The 24,288-nt window shown below is 47.4% G+C and overlaps 1 protein-coding gene and 1 pseudogene across 1 annotated transcript in view; one reads left to right on the top strand and one right to left on the bottom strand.

The window, feature by feature from the left end:
• Positions 1–6,619: 6,619 nt before the first annotated feature.
• Positions 6,620–15,251, bottom strand: LOC125387577 (eukaryotic translation initiation factor 5-like; annotated as a pseudogene).
• Positions 15,252–15,485: 234 nt separating this feature from the next.
• Cwh43 (cell wall biogenesis 43 C-terminal homolog) overlaps positions 15,486–24,288 on the top strand; it is a 45,919-nt gene continuing 37,116 nt past the window's right edge. Inside the window, exons 1-4 of the mRNA XM_048415017.3 lie at positions 15,486–15,657; positions 17,436–17,627; positions 21,440–21,560; positions 22,609–22,763. Coding sequence (XP_048270974.3) covers positions 15,615–15,657; positions 17,436–17,627; positions 21,440–21,560; positions 22,609–22,763 — 511 coding nt within the window. The 5' untranslated portion in view covers positions 15,486–15,614. The remainder of the gene's footprint in view (positions 15,658–17,435; positions 17,628–21,439; positions 21,561–22,608; positions 22,764–24,288) is intronic.

Raw genomic sequence — 24,288 nt, 5'->3', positions numbered from 1 at the left:
CCTTGTGGTGCAGGTTTCTGTTTGACAGGAAAGCCACTATTTACGATCTCCACTCCTAGTTCCCAGTTAACCCAAACAATCTGCATGAGCCTAAAGTCCCCACCCCACTGTCTGTCATATTAAATCCACTGGCTTTCCTGCCCAGCTGCTGTTCTCTGCTCTCATGAGGCAGCCCAGAAACATTTTCTGTACTTACAGAATGGTCTAGTTTGGTGGTTTCACCACACTTGCTTACAAGGTAATGCACCAAATGCTGGGCAGAGGGGAGCCTCTGTTTTCACCCAGCAAGAGGTACCCACCCTTTGGTGAGTTGGCACATACTTCCCTACAGTAACGAAGCTAGGGTGTAGACAGGAGGGAAGGAGGAGGTACTTGAGGGGAGAAGAGGAGGGGGAGAGGGGGGAACTAGCGAGCCTGAAGCGCAGTGGGCGGCTCTGGTGCAGAACTGGTTTGAACTTGCCATGGTTAATTCCCACCTGTGCTCATGGCCCTGTCGCCCTGTGGTGTTGCAGGCACACTTTCCATTCTTTGTCATCGGTTTGAGGGACCCTATGGGCGCATGTGCCCACATGTGTGGGAAGCCCTGCTTTAGAAACACATTGATCCTTGACCTCCAAACAATGGACTCACCTTTCCCTGGAGTCATTCCAGGGGTCACCTGCCATCTGGAATATCCTTCAGCCAGCCCCTCTCCATTTCTCTCCCCTCTGCCTCCCTCATCGGTGCCCTCCGAGCCTTTCTTTGCTTCCTCCATTGTTTTGGATTTGGTTTCCTCGCTGAGCTGTCAGCCAGATTTCATTGTCTTCCCAAGATCCTCTCTGCATTGCTGTTTGTTCCATGGCTCTGGCCTGGTAGGCATTGCCCTGAGATGTCCCAGACCCAGAGGCCATCTCCCACTCTCACGAGCCTCACTTATGCATAGCTCTTTGATTTATTGTTTCATGTGTTTTGCTTTGGCTCACATTGTGCGCCAGCACTCAGAGGGCTTTATGGTCTGTGTCCCTTAAAATGCTTTCTTAACAATGGAGGTTCCATAGCTGGCAAAAAGAATGAGCAAGGTTTGCCCAACGTCTGTCGGAAAGATGTGCGTCAGAGAAGTAATCCATGAGCTCGGATGCCTTACCCTAAAACTTCATGTGCATTTTACTCTGAGCCCATAGTAGAGTCGTGATATGATATTTAGATTCTGCCTTAAGTATGCGTGTGTATATCCATATCTGTGTGTGGTTATTTGCATGTGAGACTGCAGCCACTCACAGACTTCAGAAGAGGGTATCTGATCCCTGGGAGCTGGATTCAGATGTGGAGGTGAACGGGAGCTCATTCTTTTACATGTAGCCAACGCTGACAATGAACGATTGCGAGAAGGGCTTTTCCCATTCCAATAATGTATCAGTCTAAATGCACTGTGCTGAAAGCCCCATGGTGGGATGGCAACAGCTGCAGACTCATAAAGTTAAGACAAGTTGGCAGACACGCTTGGCCACATTCCTTTTCAGATCTGTTGGTATGAGTGAGTCAAGACCCGCATGTGGGAACTGTGAGTCATCTCCACATCACAGGGACGCATGTTTAATGCAATAACGTATTGTTAATCCTAATTTCAAAATATCATGAAGCATTTTTATGGGAGAACTGATCAGCTATACCAAATGGGAGGAGGTATAATGGGGTGTGTGCAGTCCTGTACGAGGGCAGCTGGCACAGAAGTGGTGGCTTAGAATCATATAGGATAAAAAAAATCAATAATTTAAAAAATCGCAAAATCAAGAAAAGCTTAGTTTGAAATCAAACATTGAAGCAATAGCCCAGGAGAAGGCTGTCTCTGGAGAGCAGGAGAGCAGATGAGAAAGGCCAGGCTAAAGAAAGGTGCTTTGTCCTCATTGTGTGACACTGAACCCAGACACTACAGGCAGGAACCTATCCCGGGCAGGTCCTGAAAGTAAGGTTTGTCAAACTGATGTCCCTCTCCATAAGATTTAGACATTTCTTCAATTTAACCACAAACTTACTTTAAAGATTATTGTGTCTGTGTCCATGTGTCTGTGTCCAGGTGTGTGCATACCCTTCAGAGGTGCAGGTCCCTTCAGAGTCCAGAAGAGGGCGTCAGAGCACCTGAACCTGGAGGTTCAGGTAGTTGTGAGCCTCTTGCCATGGGTGCTGGGACTGAACTTGGGTCCTCTGCAGACGTAGGAAGAAAAAATGTTTTTCATTTACTTTTTTTCAGAAAAGGTCTCAATACATGGCCCAGGCAAGTCTGGCACTCACTATGGAGCGCAGGTTGGCTTTTAGCTCATGAACCTTCTGTCTCAGCACCTTGAATACTGTTATGATAAAAACAAAATGGCACAGGTCCCTGAGCGGGCAGCAGGCCATGAGGAACTGCAGTGGTAAAACACTGCAGGCCACAGGGGCCAGCGGGTCCTAGGCAGGGAGCTGTGTGGCGGGTGAGAGAAAGAGATGCGCCAGGTGGAGAGAGTTGGTATTTATTTAGTGGGTTATGGAAGGGAAATGGGAAAGGGATAAGGGGAGAAGGGAGGAGAGCAGAGAGAGGGAGAGGCAGAGAGGGGGGGAGAGGAAGGGGAGTACTGGGGAGAAGGGAGTGAGGCAGAAGTTGCCTCTTTGGGAGAGAGATGGAAAGGAAGAAACTCAGGCTAGAAACAGAAGGAAGATCTGTTTGCCTCAGCAGATGGGGGAGGGAGTAGGAAGGGCTTATCTATTAAAGGGACAGGACAGACCATTACAAATACTATGACTGAAGATGTACATTCTAAAGTTTTAATCATTTTAGTTGGTTTTCAGCAAGAATACATAACAAATTTCACTGTGAATAAAGGCTGTACACATTGTGTTGTTTTCTGTAAAATCTTGATGATTGAAATAAAACATGTAATTCATTACCAGAAAAATCACAGACCAGCATCTGTAGTGTTTTTTGTTTTTAACTTAGAATTATGCTGAAGATAGAAAGCGCATGTAAATGTTGATGGACAACCTGACGCAGAGAATTCTGTTCGCTTTTCTGAACACTGTGACCTACTTGAATTGTTGAGGATTACATAGACGCCTTATCCTCATTTTTCAGGGCATTGGTGGAGGCTACTTTCTGGGATGGCCACTCCTGTGAACAGTAGGGATGAAGAGAAAACTACCTCTCTTTGTTGAGCAGCCTACAGTGAATTCATAGATACCATGTGTGTACTGGCTGTGTTTGTGCAGTTCCTCTAGCATGACTGGACACCCGACCAATGCTCACACGAGCAATAGCTTGGAGAGGTTTTTGTTCTTAGTTCATGAATCAGATAGATAGCAATGTCCCAACAGTCCTTCCTTAGCCCCTGTGTCTTGCTGCTGGGAGTAGAGAGTGGACCCCTGGAACACCTCCTTGTGAACTGCTTCACACCAGCTGAAGATCTACTGGGGAGAAACTGCATTGTGGCGTTATCTGGAGCACAAGTGTCCACCCATATCCCCTGAAGCTGTGCGAGGCTTTGTAATCGTCACCTCTGTCTAAATGGCTCTGGTAACATCCTCATGTTTCTACATCACAAGGTCTTCGTTGTGTGAGATATCAGGTGTTCCCTAATACAGAGTCAACAATAAATGCAGCATCCTGTATAATGTTCTTCTAGTTAAATCCCCCATCTTAGTGTCAAAGAGTATTTGAGAATTGTTTGGCTGCATTTTTAAAGGTTTCTGTTGGGTCTGTGATTTGTATCAGAAATAATTTATACTGAAAACTGAGTGGGGCGGTTTGGATAAAAATGGCCCCCATAGGCCCATAGGGAGTGGCACTATTATTAGGAGGTGTGACCTTGTTGGAAGAAGTGTGTCACTGGGGGGTGGGTTTTGAGGTTTCAAATACTCAAGCCAGACCCAGTGTAACTGTCTTTTCCTGCTACCTGTGGATATAGACGTAGAATTCTCAGTTCCTTCTTCAGCACCATGTCTGCCTGCATGCCACCATGCTTCCCGCCTTGATGATAATGGACTAAGCCTCTGAAACTGTCAGCCAGTCCCAATGAAATGTTTTCCTTTATAAGAGTTGCCTGGTCATGGTGTCTCATCACATCAATAAAGTCCTAACTAAGACACTGAGAAACATAGAAACTAAGGATACTTTTGGTACCGATTCAAGACAAATGTGTTTTGAAATATCCCATGTTCTGAACATTTGCAAGTATGTAGTAAATTGACATGCTCTATAGGTATGCCCTACTCAGTCATACTTTAGGGGGCTCTCTAGGTATCCTTACATAGCCATGCACTAGGGGGCTACATAACCACACGCTAGGGGGGCTCTATGTGTTCACCATCCAGTGAGGTCATCATAACAGTGTGCCCTTGATGTGTCTCCAAGACATGTACAAGGACTCGGATTCACTTCCAGCCTCTGGCTCCCACTTCAGACTCACCATGGTCTCCCTTGTGCCTAGAGAATGGCACTCAGTGAAATGGCAAAGAGGGCTCCTCCTAGAGCAAGGCCACTCTCCTGCTCAGTTTTGCAGAGAACTCAGAGGTCATGAAGATCAGAGGCTTGTTCTGTTCTGCCTTTTCTTCATTCAGTCTGTTTAGTCATTCAGCATTATGGTTGAACACCCTCCACCCCATCCCCACACTCAACACACAGGCCCTGTCCTTACTTCTGCTCCACCCCTCTCATAGATACTTTCCCTAAAAATCTCTACTGCTTCTAATTCTGCCTTGGCCTGTTTCCTAGAGACCTACACTGACCCACCCTCTCTGGAAGAGATGGTAGAAATGGTAGCTTAAGCTAGATGTGGGGTGGTGGTGTATGCCCATAATCCCAGTATTTCGGAAGTTGAGGTAAGTATATTGCAAGTTCAAGGCTAACCAGGGTTACATGAAGAGTTCTAGGCCAGCCAGTACATACTGAGACCTCATCTCAAAAGACAGAAAGGGAGAGGGGGAGGGACGGAAAGAGACTACAAAGGGCAGGGTGTTGGCAGAGACTGCTCATTCGTTTCCTGGCTGCCCAGACCCAAAATAATCACACAGAAATTGTTTTAATTACAACACTGCTTGGCCAATAGCTTAGGCGTCTTTTTAGCTAGCTCTTATATCGTAAATTAGCTCATTTATATTATTTTATATTTTACCCCAAGGCTCATGGTTCACTGGTACCTGTGTCTGGAATCTGTCTCCTGCGGCAGCTACATGGTTTCTCTTTGACTCTACCTACTCTCTCCTTCTTTATCTGCTTGGAATTCCCACCTTGCCCTATTCTGGGCTGCCATAAGCCCAAAGAAGCTTCTTTATTAACCAATGATATTCACAGCATACAGAGAGAAGTCCCACATCAGCAGGGTGTGGGGACAATGACTTTGGTGCTGGCAGCAGAAGTTTGTTCCCAGCCAAGACATAGCAGCAGGGTGAGCATGGCATCTGGCGCCCCATGCAGAGAACATTTCTGCTCTGGTTGGTTGCACAGCCTTTTTCTTGGCTATTGTTTTTGGAAATGTAGCCCTAAACCAATTACTGATCAAGCCAGATTCCAAACACAGTTTGCTTTGCCTTTAAGGCTCCACTCTTTAACAATTGTCCCACACTCGCCTGTTTCCAGAGTGTGGTGATCGCACACATAATCTCATGTGGACATCTGAGGACTCTAGGGGTGGGAAGACTGGATCCCGCCTGGATGGATCTCCCTGGTCAGCTCTCAGGGAATGAACCCCTGGGGCAGCCTCACCTTCCAGGGGAGAGGGTCTCTGGCAGATGCTGTGGCTGGTTCTCTTTCCTCAAAAACACTTTTAAACTTACGTTTATTTACTTATGTGATGTGGCGGTCAGAGGGCAGCTTGCAGGAGTTGGTTCTGTCCTCCATCATGTGGGTTCTGGGGATGGAACTGAGTTCCTCAGTCTTGTTGGCCAGCATCTTTACCCACTCAGCCTTCTGAGCTATCACGCCAACCTTGACTCACGTCTCTGCAGTCCTTGGTCAGAGCCCTGCAGCAGACTCACTTTCTGGTTCAAGAATCTGTGTGTCCTTTCCCTTGGGTCTCAGCCACTCCTTAGGACCATCTCTTATCTAGAAGAGGAATGAGGAGGAGAAAAGCAAAGCTTTGTAACCTCCTCTGTGCACTGTTCTCTCTGCAGTGTGTGCCAAGTAGTCACGTAAGACCCCAGGGAGATGCTAGATATTGCAGTTACTTCTCAGTGCTGTGACAGAAGACCTAACAAAAGCAACTGAAGAAGGAGGGAGGGAGGGAGGGGAGGAGGGGAGAAGGAGGGAAGGAAGGAGGAGAGGAGGGAGAAAGGTAGGGAGGAAGGGGGAAGGAAGGGAGGGGAGGAAGGAAGGAAGAAGGAAGGGTTCTTTATTCTTTATACCTCTATAAATGTGATCCAAATGTGTCTACTATAGTTTTTCCAAAAGAAACACACAATAAATAAGCAGACTACAATTGCTCACTGCTATGAACGGACTCCCTAGATTTCCCATGGCCTTAATTATAGACTACTCACAGGAACAGCATTTTGGTAACAAGTGCGTCCATGGTGTCAAGTCACTTCAGCTCTTGCACATCCATGCTGCGCTTCTGGCTGACAATGGGGAAAAGTTTGCAGCATCCCACTGTTAAGCTAAGCTGCATCCACCCTTTTAAACAGCATTGCTGTCAACGTCTTTATTCTTGTCAGACTTCACAGTTTTACTGGTACAGTAGCAGTCTTCGGATATACTACCTCAATATTTTCATCTTCTTCCTTAAAACCAGAAGGTTCTTCTTCTGCTTTCTTCAACTGTCCCATGCTATCGTCTCGCCAGCAAGAACCACGCGGGACACTAGGATTCTTCTGCAGAAATAGCTTTAATGCGTCCTGAGAGAGAGAGCATCAGCTAACATGGCCGGGGACCCCTAAATGAGGGAACCCCTCCTTTATATAGGAAGCAGTCCTTGCTTCGGACGTGTCACCCTTGGACTGGTCCGCTGCCAATCCAAGCCTCGGGAGTAGGCGGGGACAGCAGTGGAAAGTTACCTAGCACATGTGCGTTCACCTGGCGGTGAAACCGGATGCCAGTGCCATCTTGTAATGGGGCATGTGGATGCGGCCCTTCACATTCGACCATTTGATAAGTGGCTCTGGTTTGCCATGAGTCTCTTTTGAGACATATTTCTTAGAGGCCCTTTCCAACCAGCTGGTGATGACCTCTTCCGAAGGGTCTGCATTGTACATTTCCTTCAAGATGTGTGGCATCCTGGAGATCAGCTGAGCCTGATGCATCGCTAGCACACATTCCAGACCAAGAGGAAGGCTCCACTGTGAAGCATGATTAATAAAAACTCAGAGACAGAAATTGGGGTTCAACTTGAGGATATGAAAAGCAAAATAGCCAGCCACTGGCTCTTACCGCGACCTCAGTCTGAAATGGCGATCCTGCCTCCGGGAATCTCAGAATGAGACTGTGTTGAGAGCTGTTTCCTCCCGTTTTATGTTCCTCTCTAGGGCTGGGATTAAAGGCGTGCACCACTGGGATTAAAGGCATTCACCGCCTGGTTTCTATGGCAACTATTGTAGCTACTGGGATTAAGGGTATATGTTACCACTGCCTGGCTGAAAGGCTGACCAGTGGGGCTGTCTTACTCTCTGATCTTCAGGCAGTCTCTATTTATTAAAATACAATTGAAATATCACTGTACCACTGAGTCTTTCATTGTTATGACAAAATCTTAGGAAATGGTGCCTGTGTGTCTTGATTTGCTCTCTTAGCTTCTCATTAAAGAGAATGTCAATCAAAACAAGAGGTCCCGTGGCCTCTACATCTGGCCTTTCTGCCTCAGCAATGCTTTCTTTATCAGATGAATTAATGCCGTTTTCTTTCTTTTTCTTAATGAACTCAACAGGACCTTGACACACTCTTCTACAGTTCTTTCCAAATCACCCTCAAGAGTCAGAACTTTCGCATGCTCGTTGATTTCATTCATTCTGCACCTCTGCGTCTCCTTGGTTGTGTCCTCCACCCAAGCCTCCTCTTCATCTTCTTCCACAGCATGTGGGGAGGATGGGTTTCATTCGCTGGTGGAGGTGGGATACCTGCGGATTTTGATTTGAGTGATCTGCATGGCGACAAAGAAGGGTTAGTGTTTTCTAGTTAGGAAATGTGTTTATTGCATCGCTGTAAATAATAGACTTCAAAGTGTGTGTGTGGTGGGGGGAAGGTAATTGAGTAAATTATATGTTACTATGCCATGGAATTACTACACATTAAAAACATATGGAAAAGGATCATCTAGTGCCATAAGAAAACACTCTCAATATATTAGGCAAACAGTGAAAGCCAACAACAATTAGAAAATCCTCAAGCAAATAAAGGCGAGCAATCAAAGCTAATGATTAAATAACTGCCAATCAGCTAGGAACTGGAACCAAAGGAGCTGTAAGTGTGTGTAAGAAAGGCACCCCCAATTCCTTTCTTTTCCCCAGACATTCTCTGCCTCTTTGGGAGGACACTGCCCGATTTAGTCAGCTTTCTTCTGTTCCCGCAGCGCACTCCTGGAGAGAATCCACTTGCAGAGAGAAAAGGTCTCTGTGGTCACTGCTTTAGAGGGTGGAGCCCACAGTTTGGTGACTCCCTTGCTCTCAGGCTTGTGGGGAGACAGCTGGGTGCAAGGTGGCCAAAGAGAAAGAGAGCAGAAGGGAGATGGGGTCTCAACATCTACTTTAAGGGTGTGCATCCAGGCCTGCAAGGCCTCTTCCTGGGTTTTTCCTCTTAGAGGACACATCAGAAGCCCCAGGACTGCTCTACTCAGGAAAGCTAGAGCACCGGGTTTGCTTGCTTGCTTCTATTCTTTTTCCTTTCTTTCTTCTTCTGCTGCCTCTTGCCCCCTATCCTCAGCAGTGGTGGAGACAGAATCTCTGGCTTAGTGCAGGCCAGGTCAGCGCTGAGTACTGGTTGTGTGCTGTGTAGTGAACCCACCTGGGTTTACAGACTGGGAGCGAAAACCACGTGGTGCCTCCATGAGACAGGCGGGAGGAGGCTGCTTTTTCACCTGGGTCTCAGCTTCACAGTGACGACTCTTGCTGCAACTGACCTAAGGTGCACGGGCTCCCAGGGACACCCAGGTGTAAGTCATTGCAAACTAGCACGTGAGGGGCTGGAACGATGGCTCAGTGGTAAGGGTGCGGGCTGTTCTCACGGACCTGGGTTCAATCCCCAGCACCCACAAAGCAGTTCACAGCTGTCTGTAACTCCAGTTCTAGGGAACTGACACCTCCACGTGTGCATACATGCAGGCAAAATACCAGTGTACATTGAAATAAAAACAAATCATTAAAATAAGTGAGTAAAACTTGCCCAAGCCAAAAGCAAAACCTCAAAGTCAACCAGGAATTGATCTTTTCCTGGAGTAGTGCGGGTGCCTTTACAAACTAAGTGAGCCTGGACTACCGCAGTGGTGGTGGCGGTGGTGGTGGTGGTGGTGGTGGTGGTGGTGGTGGTGGTGGTGGTGAGAAGAAGGAAGAGGAGGAGGAGGAGGAGGAGGAGGAGGAGGCTCTTCTGAGCATTTTTGTTTCTCACCAGGAGACCAGATCTTTATCGCAGCTCCCAGTGCTGGCTCACACCAGAGATCTCGTTTTCTGATAGAAAGAAAAATAGTCTCAGTGTGTTCTGACTGGACTTCATGTGGTCATGCTCTACAAATTAGGGGAGGAGGAAGCAGCTGGCCTGGCTGGAAGGGACTTTGTTTCTTTCCAGGCAATGTAAGAATGCAGATGACAACTTCAGGATGAAAAAGAGGTTCTGCCCAGACGTGAGCCAGTAAGGCCTTGGGAATTAAATGCGAGGCAAACGAATCCTGAAAATCGAGGTAGCAGCAGCAACAGTGACCTGACATCACTGCCCGCACACACTGTGCAGGTTGGGCTGAACATGGCTGATATCAGCAGCAGAATAACTCACATCCTGTGCGTCGGGTGTAAACACTGTCTAATCTCTCCAGTTAAATAGCAATAGGACGAGGTGCCGAGCCAGGTAATTAAAAGTTCATCCAAGCCCTCTATTTAACGTATGATACCTAGCAAGGAAATTACAGGCCGCTTCATAATTAACTTGCTGTGGACCCAGTAACTCAGTTACCCATTCAAGGGACATGGGAAAGCCTCAGAAGCCACTGGGAACTTTCCCACCATGTGCCGTGAAGGGACAGGCTGGAGAACCACAAAGAGGACTGCCTATTCTCCCTCTGGAGATGGGTGGGGACTGATGATGAAATGCCTCTTCATCTCCCGAGTACTGTTGTTGAATCTGCCGTTGGAAGAATGCCAATTACAGAAAGCCTCAAGAAGGCAATTAAAATATGCACAGGGTAAAGAAGGTACTGAGAAGCTCGCCAGACTTGTCCCAATACCTCCCCTGCACTATGCCAGGCATCATGGAGGCTTAACACGTGACCCACCCACCCACCCCATGCGTTCTGTGAACACTGCAGGTGCTGCACTGCCGGCCTTAGCTTTTTATCCAGTTAAGCCTCAAAATAGCTCTCAACAAAGTAGACTTTTGCAGCAGAGATTGACAGCTGCTCGCCAAGATTTCCCATTCCCTTTCTGGCCTCACAGATAGACTGCCTTTTCCAGAAGTGCTTGTGGTGAGCTGCCATAGAAGTGTTAACGAGAATGAAATGAGACGAGGACTAATAACAGCAACAGGAACAGAGTGTAAGAAACGAGACAACCTTGACGATGTCCTAGCAAAGCGCCCACAGACAGAGGGCTCAGATCTTAGTGACTTCTAAGCTAATTTTATTTCATTTCATGTGAAAACTGATCTTCACTGTCAACCCAACTGGATAATTAGAGCCACCCAGGAAGCAAACCTCAAGATGCATCTCTGAGGGTGTTCTGAGGCTTAAGTGGCACAGGGAGACCTACCCTGTGGGCGGGGCCGTCCCTTGGGCTTGAGTCTTGAAGTGAATTGGAGGAAGGGAGCAGAGCGCGAGCTTTCGCTTCTCTCTGCTTCCTGCCTGGGGATGCAACACATGCGCACGGCAGCATAGCCATGCCTTCCCCGGCCATCATGGATTGTACCTTCGACTTCAGAGCATGAGCCCCAGGAAACCCTTCCTGCCTTTCCTCGGTAGTTAAGTATTTGTCAGTGTATCTGTAACGCACACAGAGAGAAACCAGGGAGGCGCCAAGGCAGGACAGTGCAGGGTCTGAGGTCTTTGATTGCTGAAGTTCTTCATTTGCTGAGAATGCCTGGCGTTCAACGACTGCAGCCTCATCCAAAAACACTGCAAAGCCCCTTTTGGAAATGTAATTCTCATCCCGTGTGATTCAGATGCTTGGTTTAACATGCACAGGAAAGAGCTGTCAGCACACCAACAGTTGTGAAGTTACCGGCCACAAGCTAATTTTAGAACATTTTTATCTGGCCTATGAGAAACTGGACTCACTAATCCATTTCCTTCTCCACCTTCCTCAATAGCCCCGAGTGACTTCTAAGCTAATTTTAGTCTCCCTCAATTTGCCTATTCATTCTCATAAATAGGATTGTATACATAAAATAAAGGATTTTTTTAAAAATAATGACTGGCTTCTTTCTCTTAAAACAGTTTCAAGATTCAGCCATGCCATTGGATATAGCAATGCCTTTTCACTGCTGAATAGTGTTCTGTTGTATGGGATATACCACTGTAGTCAGTGGTTGCACATTTGGCTAGCTTCCATTTGGGGCCGCCAGCAACACTTCTGTGAACGTCTGTGCATTTGAACACTGCCCCTTCCCATGCTTATATCTTGGAGTTGAATTGAGAAACCAACAGAAGGTAGTTGTACCATTTTCCATTTCCTCCACACCCTTGTCAGCATATGATACTATCTGACTTATTTTTTTAATCAGAATTCCATAGTGAGTGTGAAGTGGATCCCCCCCCCCCCGGAAGTACCTTTAACATTCGTGTTCACTGGGCTCCTGTGTATCTTTTTTTTTTTTTTTTGAGAAAGTCCTTTCATTTCCTTTGTTCAACCTAAACATTTATTGTTGTTGTTGTTTTTAACTCTTGAGTTCTAAGGTCTCACGTTTCTCGGTTTGGCTTTGAACTCACTCTATAGTTGCTGAGGATGACCTTGTGAGGATGACCTTGAACTCCTTGCCCTTCTGTCTCTACCCCCCAAGTGCCGAGACTGTACGTGCCTCCACAGCTTGTTAATACATTTACATCACAAGCAGGACACCAGGTGCCTGATCTTATTTAATTGAGGCGAAATTAGTATACCCTTAAATCTGTCTTCTCAAAGGGTGAAGTTAAATGGCTTTGGATATTCGCTATGCACCTACGACAGTCTAACTCCAAAATATTTCATCACCCCTAGAAGAAAAGCCTTATCTGTCAGTCAGTTTCTTCCCAGTGCCCCCCTTTTCCTAGACGCCACTCACTGCCATGGTGTTTTCTGCTTTCAAGGGGTTCCCTGCTCTAGGCAGTTCTTGTAATTGAGCCCAATCACATGTGTCCCATGGTGCTTGGCTTCTTTCCCTTAGCGTGATGCTTTCCAGATCCATCCTTGTTGGAACATGTACCAGTGTTTCAGTTCTTTTTATGAATGACTAACACTCCCTGCCTAGTTACGAATCCAGCCATTACTGAAGAGGACCTTGAGCCCAACCCCCGAGAGCGCTCTGGTGGTGGCTGTCTGCAGAGTTGCAGGAGAATTTCACCTTTGCTTGCCATGTGCTGGCCATGCCCCATGCTGTAACAGAGACATGGCTCATTCAGAATCACTGCCCTGAGATTCAGCACATTCCCAGACTGACAAAACTGCACCCCTGAGGGAAACTTGCACCCAGTCCATAGCCTGTTTTCTAAGACACGCCATCCCTATGCAGTAGCATCTGAAGTCAACGTGGAAGGGATCATCCAACCCTCCCTGCTTGTTTTCTAGCTGACAAAGCAATCAACACCACCAACAGCTTTTCTAAAACAGCATCCTATTTTCACCGTGCTGCCTGAGGACTTCTGGCTAGAGGTGGAAGGCCATGTGCTCATTGTATGAATCTATCTACGCGAAATATCCGGAGTCAGACAACCCTTGGATAGCTTTCAGTGAGACAGAAGGAGGATGCAGGGGAAACACCTCTGTAAGTGGAGTTGGAGCTAGACACCTGGAACACACAGAGCTTAGGAGCATTTTCTGCCTTCCTGGTTATCCACCCTCCCCCAGACCCAGGTGTGTCTGTATATGTTCTTGCTGGGGTTTGAACTCAGGACCTGGGGTGTGCCGAGAACAAGCTTCATCATTAAGTTGCACTCAGTTCTCTTTTTACATTCTTCAGAGATATTACCTGTGTGTGTGTGTGTGTGTGCGTGTGCGTGTGTGTGTGTGCATGTGTGTGTGTGTGCGTGTGTGTGTGTGTGCGTGTGTGTGTGTGTGCGTGTGTGTGTGTGCATGTGTGTGTGCGTGTGTGTGTGCATGTGTGTGTGTGCGTGTGTGTGTGTGTGCGTGTGTGTGTGTGTGTGCGTGTGTGTGTGTGCGTGTGTGTGTGTGTGTGCGTGTGTGTGTGTGCGTGTGTGTGTGTGCATGTGTGTGTGTGCGTGTGTGTGTGTGCGTGTGTGTGTGTGTGTGCGTGTGTGTGCATGTGTGTGTGTGCGTGTGTGTGTGTGTGTGCGTGTGTGTGTGTGTGTGTGTGCGCCTGCACGCATGTGCATGAGAGAAAGAGAGAGAGAGAGAGAGAGAGAGAGAGAGAGAGGACTTATGCCAAGGCATGAGAGTGCCGTGGGGGTCAGAGCACAGCTTGTAAGAGGCAGTTTTCTCCTTCTATTATGTGGGTCCCAAAGAGACCTCCCGTGGTCAAGCCCAGTGGCGAGACCCTTTATCCATCGAGCTCTCTTATCAGCCCTCTTTTCAGTCCTTTGAAGCAAAAATATTTCTATTTTTTTTGTTGGTTTATTTTTATTTATTTTTGAGATGAAGGTTTGCTTTGTTGCAAAGGCCCGCAGGACCTCCTGGGCTTAGGACCTTCCTTCAGCCTGCCTCACTACCTCCCCACCACAGGTTCACAGGGCTGCACCTGGCTCAAAGCTTTTACTCTCAGTGGACATCCGATTCATGTATCATTTCTCCCTTGTCTCTTGGACCTTTGGCTCTGAAGTGAAAACCCATGAGGATTTGCTCTTTTTGTTTTATTAGAAGGATTCATGGTTCGATCTACTTTTTGGTCTTTGCATTAGGTGTGTTCTTGTTGCTGTGACCATGGAAATGGACTGTGACCATGGAAACAAGGAAGAGCTTATTATTTGGGCTTATAGTTCCAGAGTGAGAGTCCATCGTGAGGAGGAGGCATGTCTGGGAAGCCAGAATGGGAAACCCAGGGATCACGTCTTCACTAGGAAAGCTGAAGCAGAGAGAGCAGTCTGGAAATGGGGAGAGACTATGAGCGCTCAAAGCCGACCCTCAGTGATCTTCCCAAACAGCTGCTACCAAGTTGTGACCTAGTATTCAAATACCCATGCCTGCCTGCTGGGAGTGGGGGCATTGTTATTCAAACAACTACAGTCTCTGAGGCTGTATAAGTTGGCTTTTGTAGACTGTGTGTAGTAGGGGTACAACTTTATCCTTTCCGACGTGGGTAGTTAACTGTCCTGTGGTCATCTGCTGGGAAAGCTTTCCTTTGTCCTGTGTAACTGGCTTGTCAAGGTTATGAAAAATCATGATGCCATATGAGAGGTTTTTGGAGGTTCTATCTATTCTGTTCATTTATCCGGCTATCTCTGTATTTTCATAAGCGGTTTGTAGCCCTTAGTTCAAAGTTGCTGTGCACTTGTAACAATGACCACTTGGAGCTATTTCTCTTCTAAATTTTAGGTACCCCGTCATAGTTCACCTGCTCCATTATTTGGAACTTCTTCCGTTTCTGTTCCCCTCCACCCTCCAGAATGCAACTGACAGTTCCTGAGCTGTGTTTACTACCAAAGCTAAAAGCAGGCAATGAGGGCAGGTGGCGGCGTGGAGTCACCTTGATCTGAAGAGGATGGAGGTTTGCACTGCTCCCTGCTTGGGTGTGGCTTTCCAACTCTCTTTTTAAGACTCGAGCTGCAACATCCGGGAATCTAACCCGCTTACCAACAAAGTGGAAGATGTTCTTGAACCCACGATTCTCTGAACTCCATCTCCTAAATGCTGGGGTTTCAGGTCTAAACCACCACGCCCTGTCTATAAGGCGCAGAGGATGAGTTCAAGGTTTGGTGCACGTGAGACAACTGTTTTACCAATCGCTCTGCATCCCCAGACCCCAGTGGCATCACCGATCTGGGTTGTTCCCTTGCTCCGAGAACCCGGCAACTGCTCCATATTCCAGACATTCTCTTGTGGGATGGGAGTGGGATAGGGACTTTTCCGGCAATTTGGTTTGGGGTGGACGGCGCGTTTGGAGCGCGCAGGTTGCACTGGGGTGGTGCGTCCCCAGCAGCGCTGAAAATACAGGTGGCGTCGGGCGGGGCGGCGCACAGGTGTGCCAGGGAGGAGGCGCCGCACCCTGCCCGGGCTCCTGCGGCCGCCTCAGACCCGTGTGCCACTCGGGGACACCGAGCAGGCAGGGCGGACCCGGCAGGGAGCGCGGAGCGCTCGGAGGGACAGTCCTCGCGGCTTTCCAGGTGTCCGCTGCGATGCCAGGCCTGTGGCGAGCAATCGCTGGGGAGACACTTCTGGGTAAGTCGAGGCCGTCCTGGCGCAGGCTGATTGGGCTTGTTCCCCGCCGGGGCGACAGAACCCACAGAAGAGGCCGGCGCCGGGAGTGGAGATGCTTATCGCGCTCTGGGTGGAAGCGAGGGAGTTCAGATCCAGATGGAGGTTCCCAGGCTGGGGTTCCGCAGCTCCCACGGCTCCCTGGCGTGGCCTGGAGAGTTCTTTACGTTGATCTCGTGCAGCTCCGGATCGTAACCTTTAAGTTTCCCTCAATACAGTTTAGTACTGGACTTAACTTTCCCTAGGAAAGGGCTCCCCGGGGGAAGTAGGTGAATGAGCATCCGGAGTAACTGCCGTCTCTTGCCCTGGCCCCCTGCTCAAAGTGGTCTTGGTAGCTGTGAGTATACTACTGTGTTTGTAAAAGAAAAAAAAAAAACCCGTCTGTTTCTAGTCTCCTAGGCTCACTTAGAAGTTTTGCACGATGTACTGAGGATTTAGTGTTCTGGCTCTGTGGGAGATGGATACTTAAACCCCTGGGTTCTCAGGGAATCTTTTGGGACATGGCCAGGTCTTGTAGTTCATTTTGAGCAAGCATACGTCTGGCCTGGGGAGTGAGCTCTCCTGAGAGCGAGAGTTTCAGGGAGCAGCTTGCTCTCAGGAGAGGCTGAAACTCATTTTTCTGCTCTCCCCCCCTCACCCCTGTGCCTTGTAAAATTGGGAGGTGTGAAGTGACTCACACTTTGTTCCTCGGGAGGCTACACTAAGTTCCTCCAGGAGGTTTGGTCTTATTCTGAGAACTGTGAGGTGGTGTGATTCAGTTTAACAACCCGAGGCTGAGAAGGGGCGGGAGAAAGTGAAGGGCTCTGGCTAACAGTTCTCAGAGGAGGCAGGCTGCTGGGATCTTAGCTCCCGGTGACTTTTACTACACAGGTGCGCCAAACAATCCCCGGACTTTCCAGTTCTCAGGAGTTTCTGTTGTTTTGTTTCGCACCAATTGTTTCGGCTTTGGTAAGAGCAAGCATAAGGCTTATCTATTCACACATAGGACATGGGTTATGTGAGGAACAAGACATCTGGTTAAAACCCAGCTCAAGCTGGACATGGTGGCACGCCTTTAATTCCAGCCCTTGAGAGGCAGGCTCGGTGAGTTCAAGGCCAGAGTGGTCTATAAAGCAAGTTCCAGGACAGCTAGGGTTGTTTGTTATACCGAGAAACCCTGTGTCATAAAACCAAAGAACCAACCAAACAAGCAAACAAAAAACAGTTGATCTTGGTACATGGCAAGTGTCACGGTTTTAATTATCATTATTGCCTAAGATCACAGCCTGTGCCCACAGAGGTGCCTTTAACTTCAGATCTGTTCCACTCCCCAGCCCTGCCCAGGAAGGTCTGGTTTAGGATGGTCTACTCACAAGAAAATTCTGTTGCCTGATGACGGGGCTTTAGGGGTGTAGGTTGGGATAGGTGGAAGGAATACTCCTTCTTTAGCTTTACCTATGTATGGGTCAAATTAGGTGAGAGAATTTTATCACCCTGAGCCCTGACAGGAAGCCAGTGTCCTATCAGATGGTCCAGCCTATGACATCTGACTGGAGGAATTATCTACAGGCATAGACATGGTTGCATGATGACATGATTATGGGAACAAACGAGGGATGATGGCGGATTCATAACAGGCATGCTCCACCCTGCCTGCTGGGTAGGGGAAGGAGTCTGTGCGCAGCACCTAGCTGAAGCCAGAGAGTGCAGGCTGCCCCCAGGGACAACGCCAAAGTCACATTCTCTCTTAAATATCTTTCTAGGCTATGTCTCTTGGTCTCTCTACCATGGGCTGGGACCCATGATCTATTACTTTCCCCTGCAAACGCTGGAGCTCACCGGGCTGGAATTGTTTGGCGTCGCGTTTCTCTCCCCGATACTCTTAATAATTCCTCCAATCTGGAAACTCGTTAATAAGAAGTGGACACTCGCTCTGCTGAGGATCGTCACTGTCGGTAAGATCTGAGCGTCTGAAATTCTTCTGTTAGCCAAAAGGAAAATGGTGTAGACCATTCATTGTGTGGGGAATGATTAACATTCAAAAATCACCTTACTATCCCCTCAGAAAAAAATGTAGTGAAATTGGAAAACTATACCGTGTCAATCCTTTTCTTTTTTCCACCTTAACTGGAAAAACCTAAAATTCACGAGAATAAGGAGCGGACAGGTGCACTGGAGAACAGGCCAGCTATGACAAAACTTAGAAGTGTGGAGAAAGATGACCCAACGGTATTGCATAAGAAATGAGAAATATGTATCTGAAACATCACAGCCAGTGACCAAACAGTGGCTGAAAACTATTGGTAGTGCTGCTACCCAAAGGGCTGGTTCCCATACAGTTTCAGGAAGCCAAAAATAAAAGACTAAAAAATGGACTAGAAAATCAGCTGAAGACATATGCAGTTTTTGGAACGGAAATACCATTAGTTCTTTAAAATACAATAAAATTGGGCCATTAAAATGATTCGGTGGGTAAAGGCCCTTTCTGTCGAGTTTGATGACCTGAGTTCTATCCTCCGTCCCACACAGTGGCCAGGGACTCAATGCCCACAGCTTGTCCTTTCACCTCTACACATGGCATTGACTTGTGTGAGCAGGTGTGTGCTCACACACTCACACACACACACAATAAATGAATTAGAAATTAAGATAACAAAACAGAACATAAATGATGCACACATATGTATGACTTCACAAATGGATTGGCAGAGAAAACTATAACACTGTGTTGTAAGGGTGCTCGTGCACGGCTGGCGGGTATATAAACCAGCACAGACTTTATGGAGGCCAATTTAACAGCACAGACCTTTCCCCCAGCAGCCCCACTACAGGGCTGTGCCCTATAGCTACACCCACAGGTACATGATATGTTGAACGTAAGAATCATTGCAGGGATCGTGGTCATGGTAGTACAGAAATGGCCCGAACATCATCTCTAAGGGGTTGATTAAACAATCAGTGATTGTGAAACTCGGACTGCTACGCAGCCACAGAAAGGGAGTATCATTAATAGATTTAGAAAGGAAAACTGTGAGCTAAAATCTGCTTGGAGTTGTAGCTGACAGTTCGGACTTCTTATCCTCCTGTTGTACCCGATAGGCCTCTCTGGGCTTTCTTATGGCATTTGTTGGTGAGCTACCCTGGGCAGATCCGTGTGGGAGCCGACATGTCACATTTTCAGGATCAGTGTTTGGAGTCCCTCGGAAAGCAGACCAGCCCTTTGCTCTCCCTGTCCTTGAAGAAGGCAGAGCACGGTGCAGCCAGTTCTGAGATTCCCCATGAAGGTGATGAGCTTGCGTTTTTAGAACTAGGGTTCAGAAGCAACGGCGACAAAGACTCACTAGGAAATGAATTTACTCTCATTGACCTGGATTATTCTGACTCATTTGGATAGCTAAAATAAAGAGAAAAAAAAAAAAACACCAGACAATACAAAGTGCTGGCAAAAACACAGAACAACTGAGCTTTCACTTGATGGAAATGCGAAAAATTATAAAGTGGCCTGGCTGCCCTGGGAAACTGTTTGGCAGGACCTCGGATAGTAAGCCGAGCTCTACACTTTGTCATGCACTCTAGAAAAATGCAAGCCTGTGTTCATATAGAAACCTGCATTCACGAGTTCATAGCAGCGTTATTCACGAAAGTTCAGACACAGAAGCAATGCCTATCACCTGACAAGTGGATAGCAAAATAGAGTTTCTTTCTGCAATGGAATGTTATTTAGTCATAAAAGAACGAAGGGCTAATCTAGGCAACAATATAGACACACCTTGAAAGCATTATGCTGAGAGAAAGAGGCCAGCCAGAAAGGGTCACATACTGTAAGATTCTACAGAAGAACCCATGGAGACAGGTTAGTGGTCTCTTGGGGATGGGGGGCGGGGAGTGATGCTGATGAGGAGGGGATTCCTTTTGGGTGTGGAGAGAATGGTCTGTAATTAGTGGGGATAGCTGACAGTTTGCGAATGTGCCAGAAAGCTACTGAGTGGTGTATTCTAATCTGATGGACCTCATGTGAGAATCCAACCCAAATGAACACAAATTAAGAATGCTTATGGGTATCTGTTGTACAAGCCGATGTTGCAGACATATAAGTCTTTTCCAAAGTCTTCGTATTTTTCTGCCAGTTACCTCAAAGTGAAGATCTGATCAATGTGCTCCTGTTAGCTCTGAATCCACACTGGGCCTCTGCTAGGATTTCCTCTGTTCTTCCCTTGCTCCTTTGCAGCATAATGGAGGAGAAGATCTTGCTGCTATGGCACAACGAACTGATGTCCCTGTAACTCGAGGAGTCCTGCTTGTCCTTGTGGATGGGAATTATGACTGAGTGCTTCCATTCCATGGATTTATATTCCCATTTCTCCGACGAATCTGAGAAGCGCCCCAGCCCCTGAGTCTATGGTAGCCGCCTCCAGCTCCTCTACCGTGATGTCGTCCACTCCTGGGGTTTCCTGCCTTTCGCTCTCTTGATAGCTTCCTCTATCTCGCTCCTGTCGATATTTAATATTTCCTCATCATCTTCAGAAAGGCATTTGATAGCATTTGGAGGAAAAGACTTTGGGAAACAGTGAGGTTCTACAGGTACCCAGAGAAAATCATGAGAATACTAGACAATGTCGATAAAGACACCTTTGCGCCAGTCAAATCTGCGGAGAACTAAGCGATCAGTTTAAGACAACCGTAGGAGTGTTGCAGGGATGCGGCCTCTCAACACTGCTCTTTAATATATTCCTGGAACTAACAGAGGCACAGCAGCCCTGGAGGACGAGGAGATGGCCATGCAGATAGGTGATGTGCGAATCAATAACTTACGTTTCGCCGACGATACAGCACTGCTTGCTGAAAGTCCAAAGGAGCTGCAGGCTGTGGTAAACAGAGCGGTGGAAGTCAGTGGAAACCTTGATATAAAAGCAAACATGGAGAAGATTGAGAACAACACATGGGGAAGGCACATAAGAATGTTAACATTGTAGTAAAGAATCAGAGCCTCAAGCAAACAGTCTGCTTTATCTATCTGGGAGGAAGCCTCAGTTCAAAGGAGGAACTGTTTCAGATGTCAAGAGGTGGACAGGGACAGCGAGGGCTGCATTCCAGGCACTAGGAATGGTTTGGTCAGCGAGAGACACACAACGACAACAACACAATTACAAGTCCATGAGACACTTGTCTCGAGCTGCCTTCTTTACAACTCTGAAACCTGGACAATGAAAGGCTCCTCAGAACAGCGGCTGAGTGTGTTTGAGACGGCGTGTGTCAGGAGGATTCTGGGTGTCACATGAAGAGACAGGCTGTGCAACAATGACATGAAGAAACATCTCCATCTTCAGAAGGAAGGAAACTACAGGATACGGCAAGGGCGCTTGAGATACTTGGCCATATCATGAGAATGAATGACGGCAGATACCCGAAGACAGCACTGCTTGTAGGAGTGCAGGGGATAAGGTGAAGAGAAAGGCCCCAAAATGCTGGATAGACGGCATAAGGAAAGACTGTGGAACCTGGGTATGACAATAACACTAGCATCTAGGATTTCCCAGGATAGAAACAACTGGAGAACTCTATAAATGGGCTGCTCATTCATGCTTAAGCATTGCCAGGGCATAGATGATGATGATGATGATGATGATGATGATGATGATGATGATAGGTATCTCTTAGTTCTATCTTCTTTAAGGTAAAGACTACACCAGACATAAAGTTTATCAAATGCAGACTGCTAGGTGCCAGGGCATGCTTGCTGGCTCATTTCTCCTTTCTCTGTTTGTAGGCAGCATAGCCTCTTTTGAGGCTCCGAATGCCAAGCTTCGATTGGTGGTCCTTGCGCTTGGTGTGTCTTCTTCGCTGATAGTGCAAGCTGTGAGCTGGTGGACAGGAAGTGGATTGCAAAGGTATGACTCATGTCTTAGGTACCCGTAGATAAGCAGGTATGACCAGTTCCCAGAGCAAAGTTCTGACCATTAGTTTCAGGCAGTTTTCCCTTCCACAGAGCCTTGTAAAAGTCCCCTTTCCTCTACAGAAAGTAAAGGTGCAAATACTTGCTATCAATCTTATTTTGTTAAGATTATTCTTGGTACTAGGGACCGAGTGTGTGTGTGTGTGTGTGTGTGTGTGTGTGTGTGTGTACATGCATGTGTGAAATCCAGAGGACAGTTTTCAGTAGTTGGTTCTCCCCTTTCACTATGTAGGTCCCAGGGAATTGAACTGAGGTAGCCAGGTTTGGCAGCAAGTGCCTTAATTTGCTAAGGCATCTCACTGGTCTTCTGGGCAACAGAAATTGAACTTGGTGGTGTTTTGGGGAGAGAGAGAGGGAGTGTAAGTGGAGTTTTTTTTTATTGGGACTGCTGGCTCCCCAATAAACTTAATATTGATTAAAATTGCTTGGTCAATAGCTCAGACATGTTACTAACTAGCTCTTACGTATTTTTTTATCTATGCTCTACCACGTGGTGGTACCTTTCTCCAGCATGGCATGTTCATCTTGTGTCTCTCCACATCTCCTGGTGACTCCCCGTGACTCCATGCTTCTTCTTTCCAGCATCCTTTCCCTTTGGGTCTCCTGCCTCATCTCTTCCTGCCTAGCTATTGGCCAGTCAGCTCTTAATTAACAATGAGAGTAACACATCTTCACAATGTACAAAAGGATTATTCCACAGCAGAGGAGGAGGGCACAAGGGTGAGAGGTGGACCTGGGAGGAGTGGGAAGCAAGTGTGACCAGGGTGCATTAAATTCCAAAATAATTAATAAAAATATTTTGTTAGAAAAATTAGTGTAAGTTGCCTAGGTACCAGACTCTACAAAGGCTAAGTAAGTCAAGGACATCCCTGAAGATGACCAGAAACACAATTGCAGAGCCATATTCTGTGAAGTAAATCCACAGTGGGTATAATATATTGAATCCACACTTAAAGTCTTCAATAAACTACTTCCACTTCCAGGTACCTCAAACTCTGGGGATTCATTCTGGGACACATGCTTCTTGTTGTCCTCCGGATATGGTACACATCACTGAACCCGATTTGGAGTTATCCAATGTCCAACAGAGTGATCCTGACGTTGAGCGTCATAGCTATGTTTGACTGCATTGGCACAGGTAAGGGTATAGTCAGTTTATCTGGGGATCTTCTCTCTGGTGGCATCTGGCTCTCACCTGTAGCACATCTGAAAAGGAATGTTCTCTTCAGTGGTGATGGGAATCAAACCCAGAACCTCATTCATGCTAGGCAAGCACTCTACCAACTGAGCTAAACCCCTAGCTCTAAGACAGCTTATAAAATAGTTTTCTGCACTGTGGCTCCAGGTCAGCTTTCCCTCTTGTTGAGCAGTAATGGACACAGACAGTGGACTGTTATGGCTGTTATGTAGGCAGATTGCCCTGGTTCCTTGGCAATGCATACACGAGTGACAGAAAATAATGACAGAACCATGGGCAGGATGTGCCCGTGTGTCCATCGGGGACTCGAGCAGATCCTGTACTTCAGCTCAGTTCACCGCCGTCTTCTCCATTTCTCTGCCTGGTCTGGGATGGGAGTCTCCTTTCTCAGCATCCCTCTGCCCCATGCCATTATTTCCAAACCTCAGACCCTTCCAGGATTTGAACACAGCCCGTGTTCTTTGCCTTTCTATTTGAAGATGTGTTGGGTCCTAGGGGCTGGAGACACCCCAGCTGACCATCTTTCATTCAATAAACACAGTTCGGGTGACCCCTTCTCTCTGGACTCTCAGCTTGATCCTTGACCTCTCTCCATCCCTACTGCTCGCTCCCACCCCTACTCCTCCTCATAGCTTTCTGCCCACTTTTTTCTCTGACCTTGCTCCTGTCAAAATGGCTTTTCTTCTCAGCAAAGTCCCAGAGGCAGACCCCAGGGCTGCCTCCTGTCCCATAGATGCCTTCGTGAAATCGCAAAGCATCTCTCCAGTAGGCTCTTTGTGTGGGTACAAAGACATTCTCCTGCCAGTCCTTCCTCCTATACCCTCAATTTAGTGTGTGAAGCTGGGACTTTGACGAGAGTCTCTAGTCACACAGCACACAGGACCAGGCCAGCGTGACACTTCGTTAAGGAGGCACACTGCCTTAGTCACTGTCAGTTTCTCTTTACTGGCTGTGTGATCTTGGACCAGTTAGTTGATCTCTTTGGGCTTGGATTCTAATTTGTGAAATGGGATTCATAACACTGCAGACCTCAGACACTGGCAAAGATGAACTGAATCATGTAAGGGGCTCATACAGCCGAGACTCATGGACATGCAGTCGGGATTCTGGGTTCTTAGTTTGATGAGATACTATTTTTTAAAAATTTATTTTTAAAACAATCCTTTCTCATTTTACATACCAATCCCAGTGCCCACTTTCTCTCTTCCTGCTCTCCCCACTTTCTACCCACCCCACCCCCAATCCACTCCTCAGAAAGGGTGAGGCTTTCCATGGGGAGTCAACAGAGTCTGGCACATCACTTTGAGGCAGGACCAAGCCCCCCCCCATATCTAGCTAGATTGAGCAAGGTATCCCTCCAAAGAGAATGGGCTCCAAAAAGCCAGTTCAAGTACGAGGGATAAATCCTGGTCCCACGGCCAGTGGCCCCACAGACTGCCCCAGCCACACAACTGTCACCCACATT

Source organism: Myodes glareolus, chromosome 8 (assembly GCF_982192425.1).
Source record: "Myodes glareolus chromosome 8, mMyoGla1.1, whole genome shotgun sequence".
Classification (NCBI taxonomy): Eukaryota; Metazoa; Chordata; class Mammalia; order Rodentia; family Cricetidae; genus Myodes; species Myodes glareolus.
Note: the sequence above shows the minus strand (reverse complement) of the source record. Positions and strands in the feature narration are given on the sequence as shown.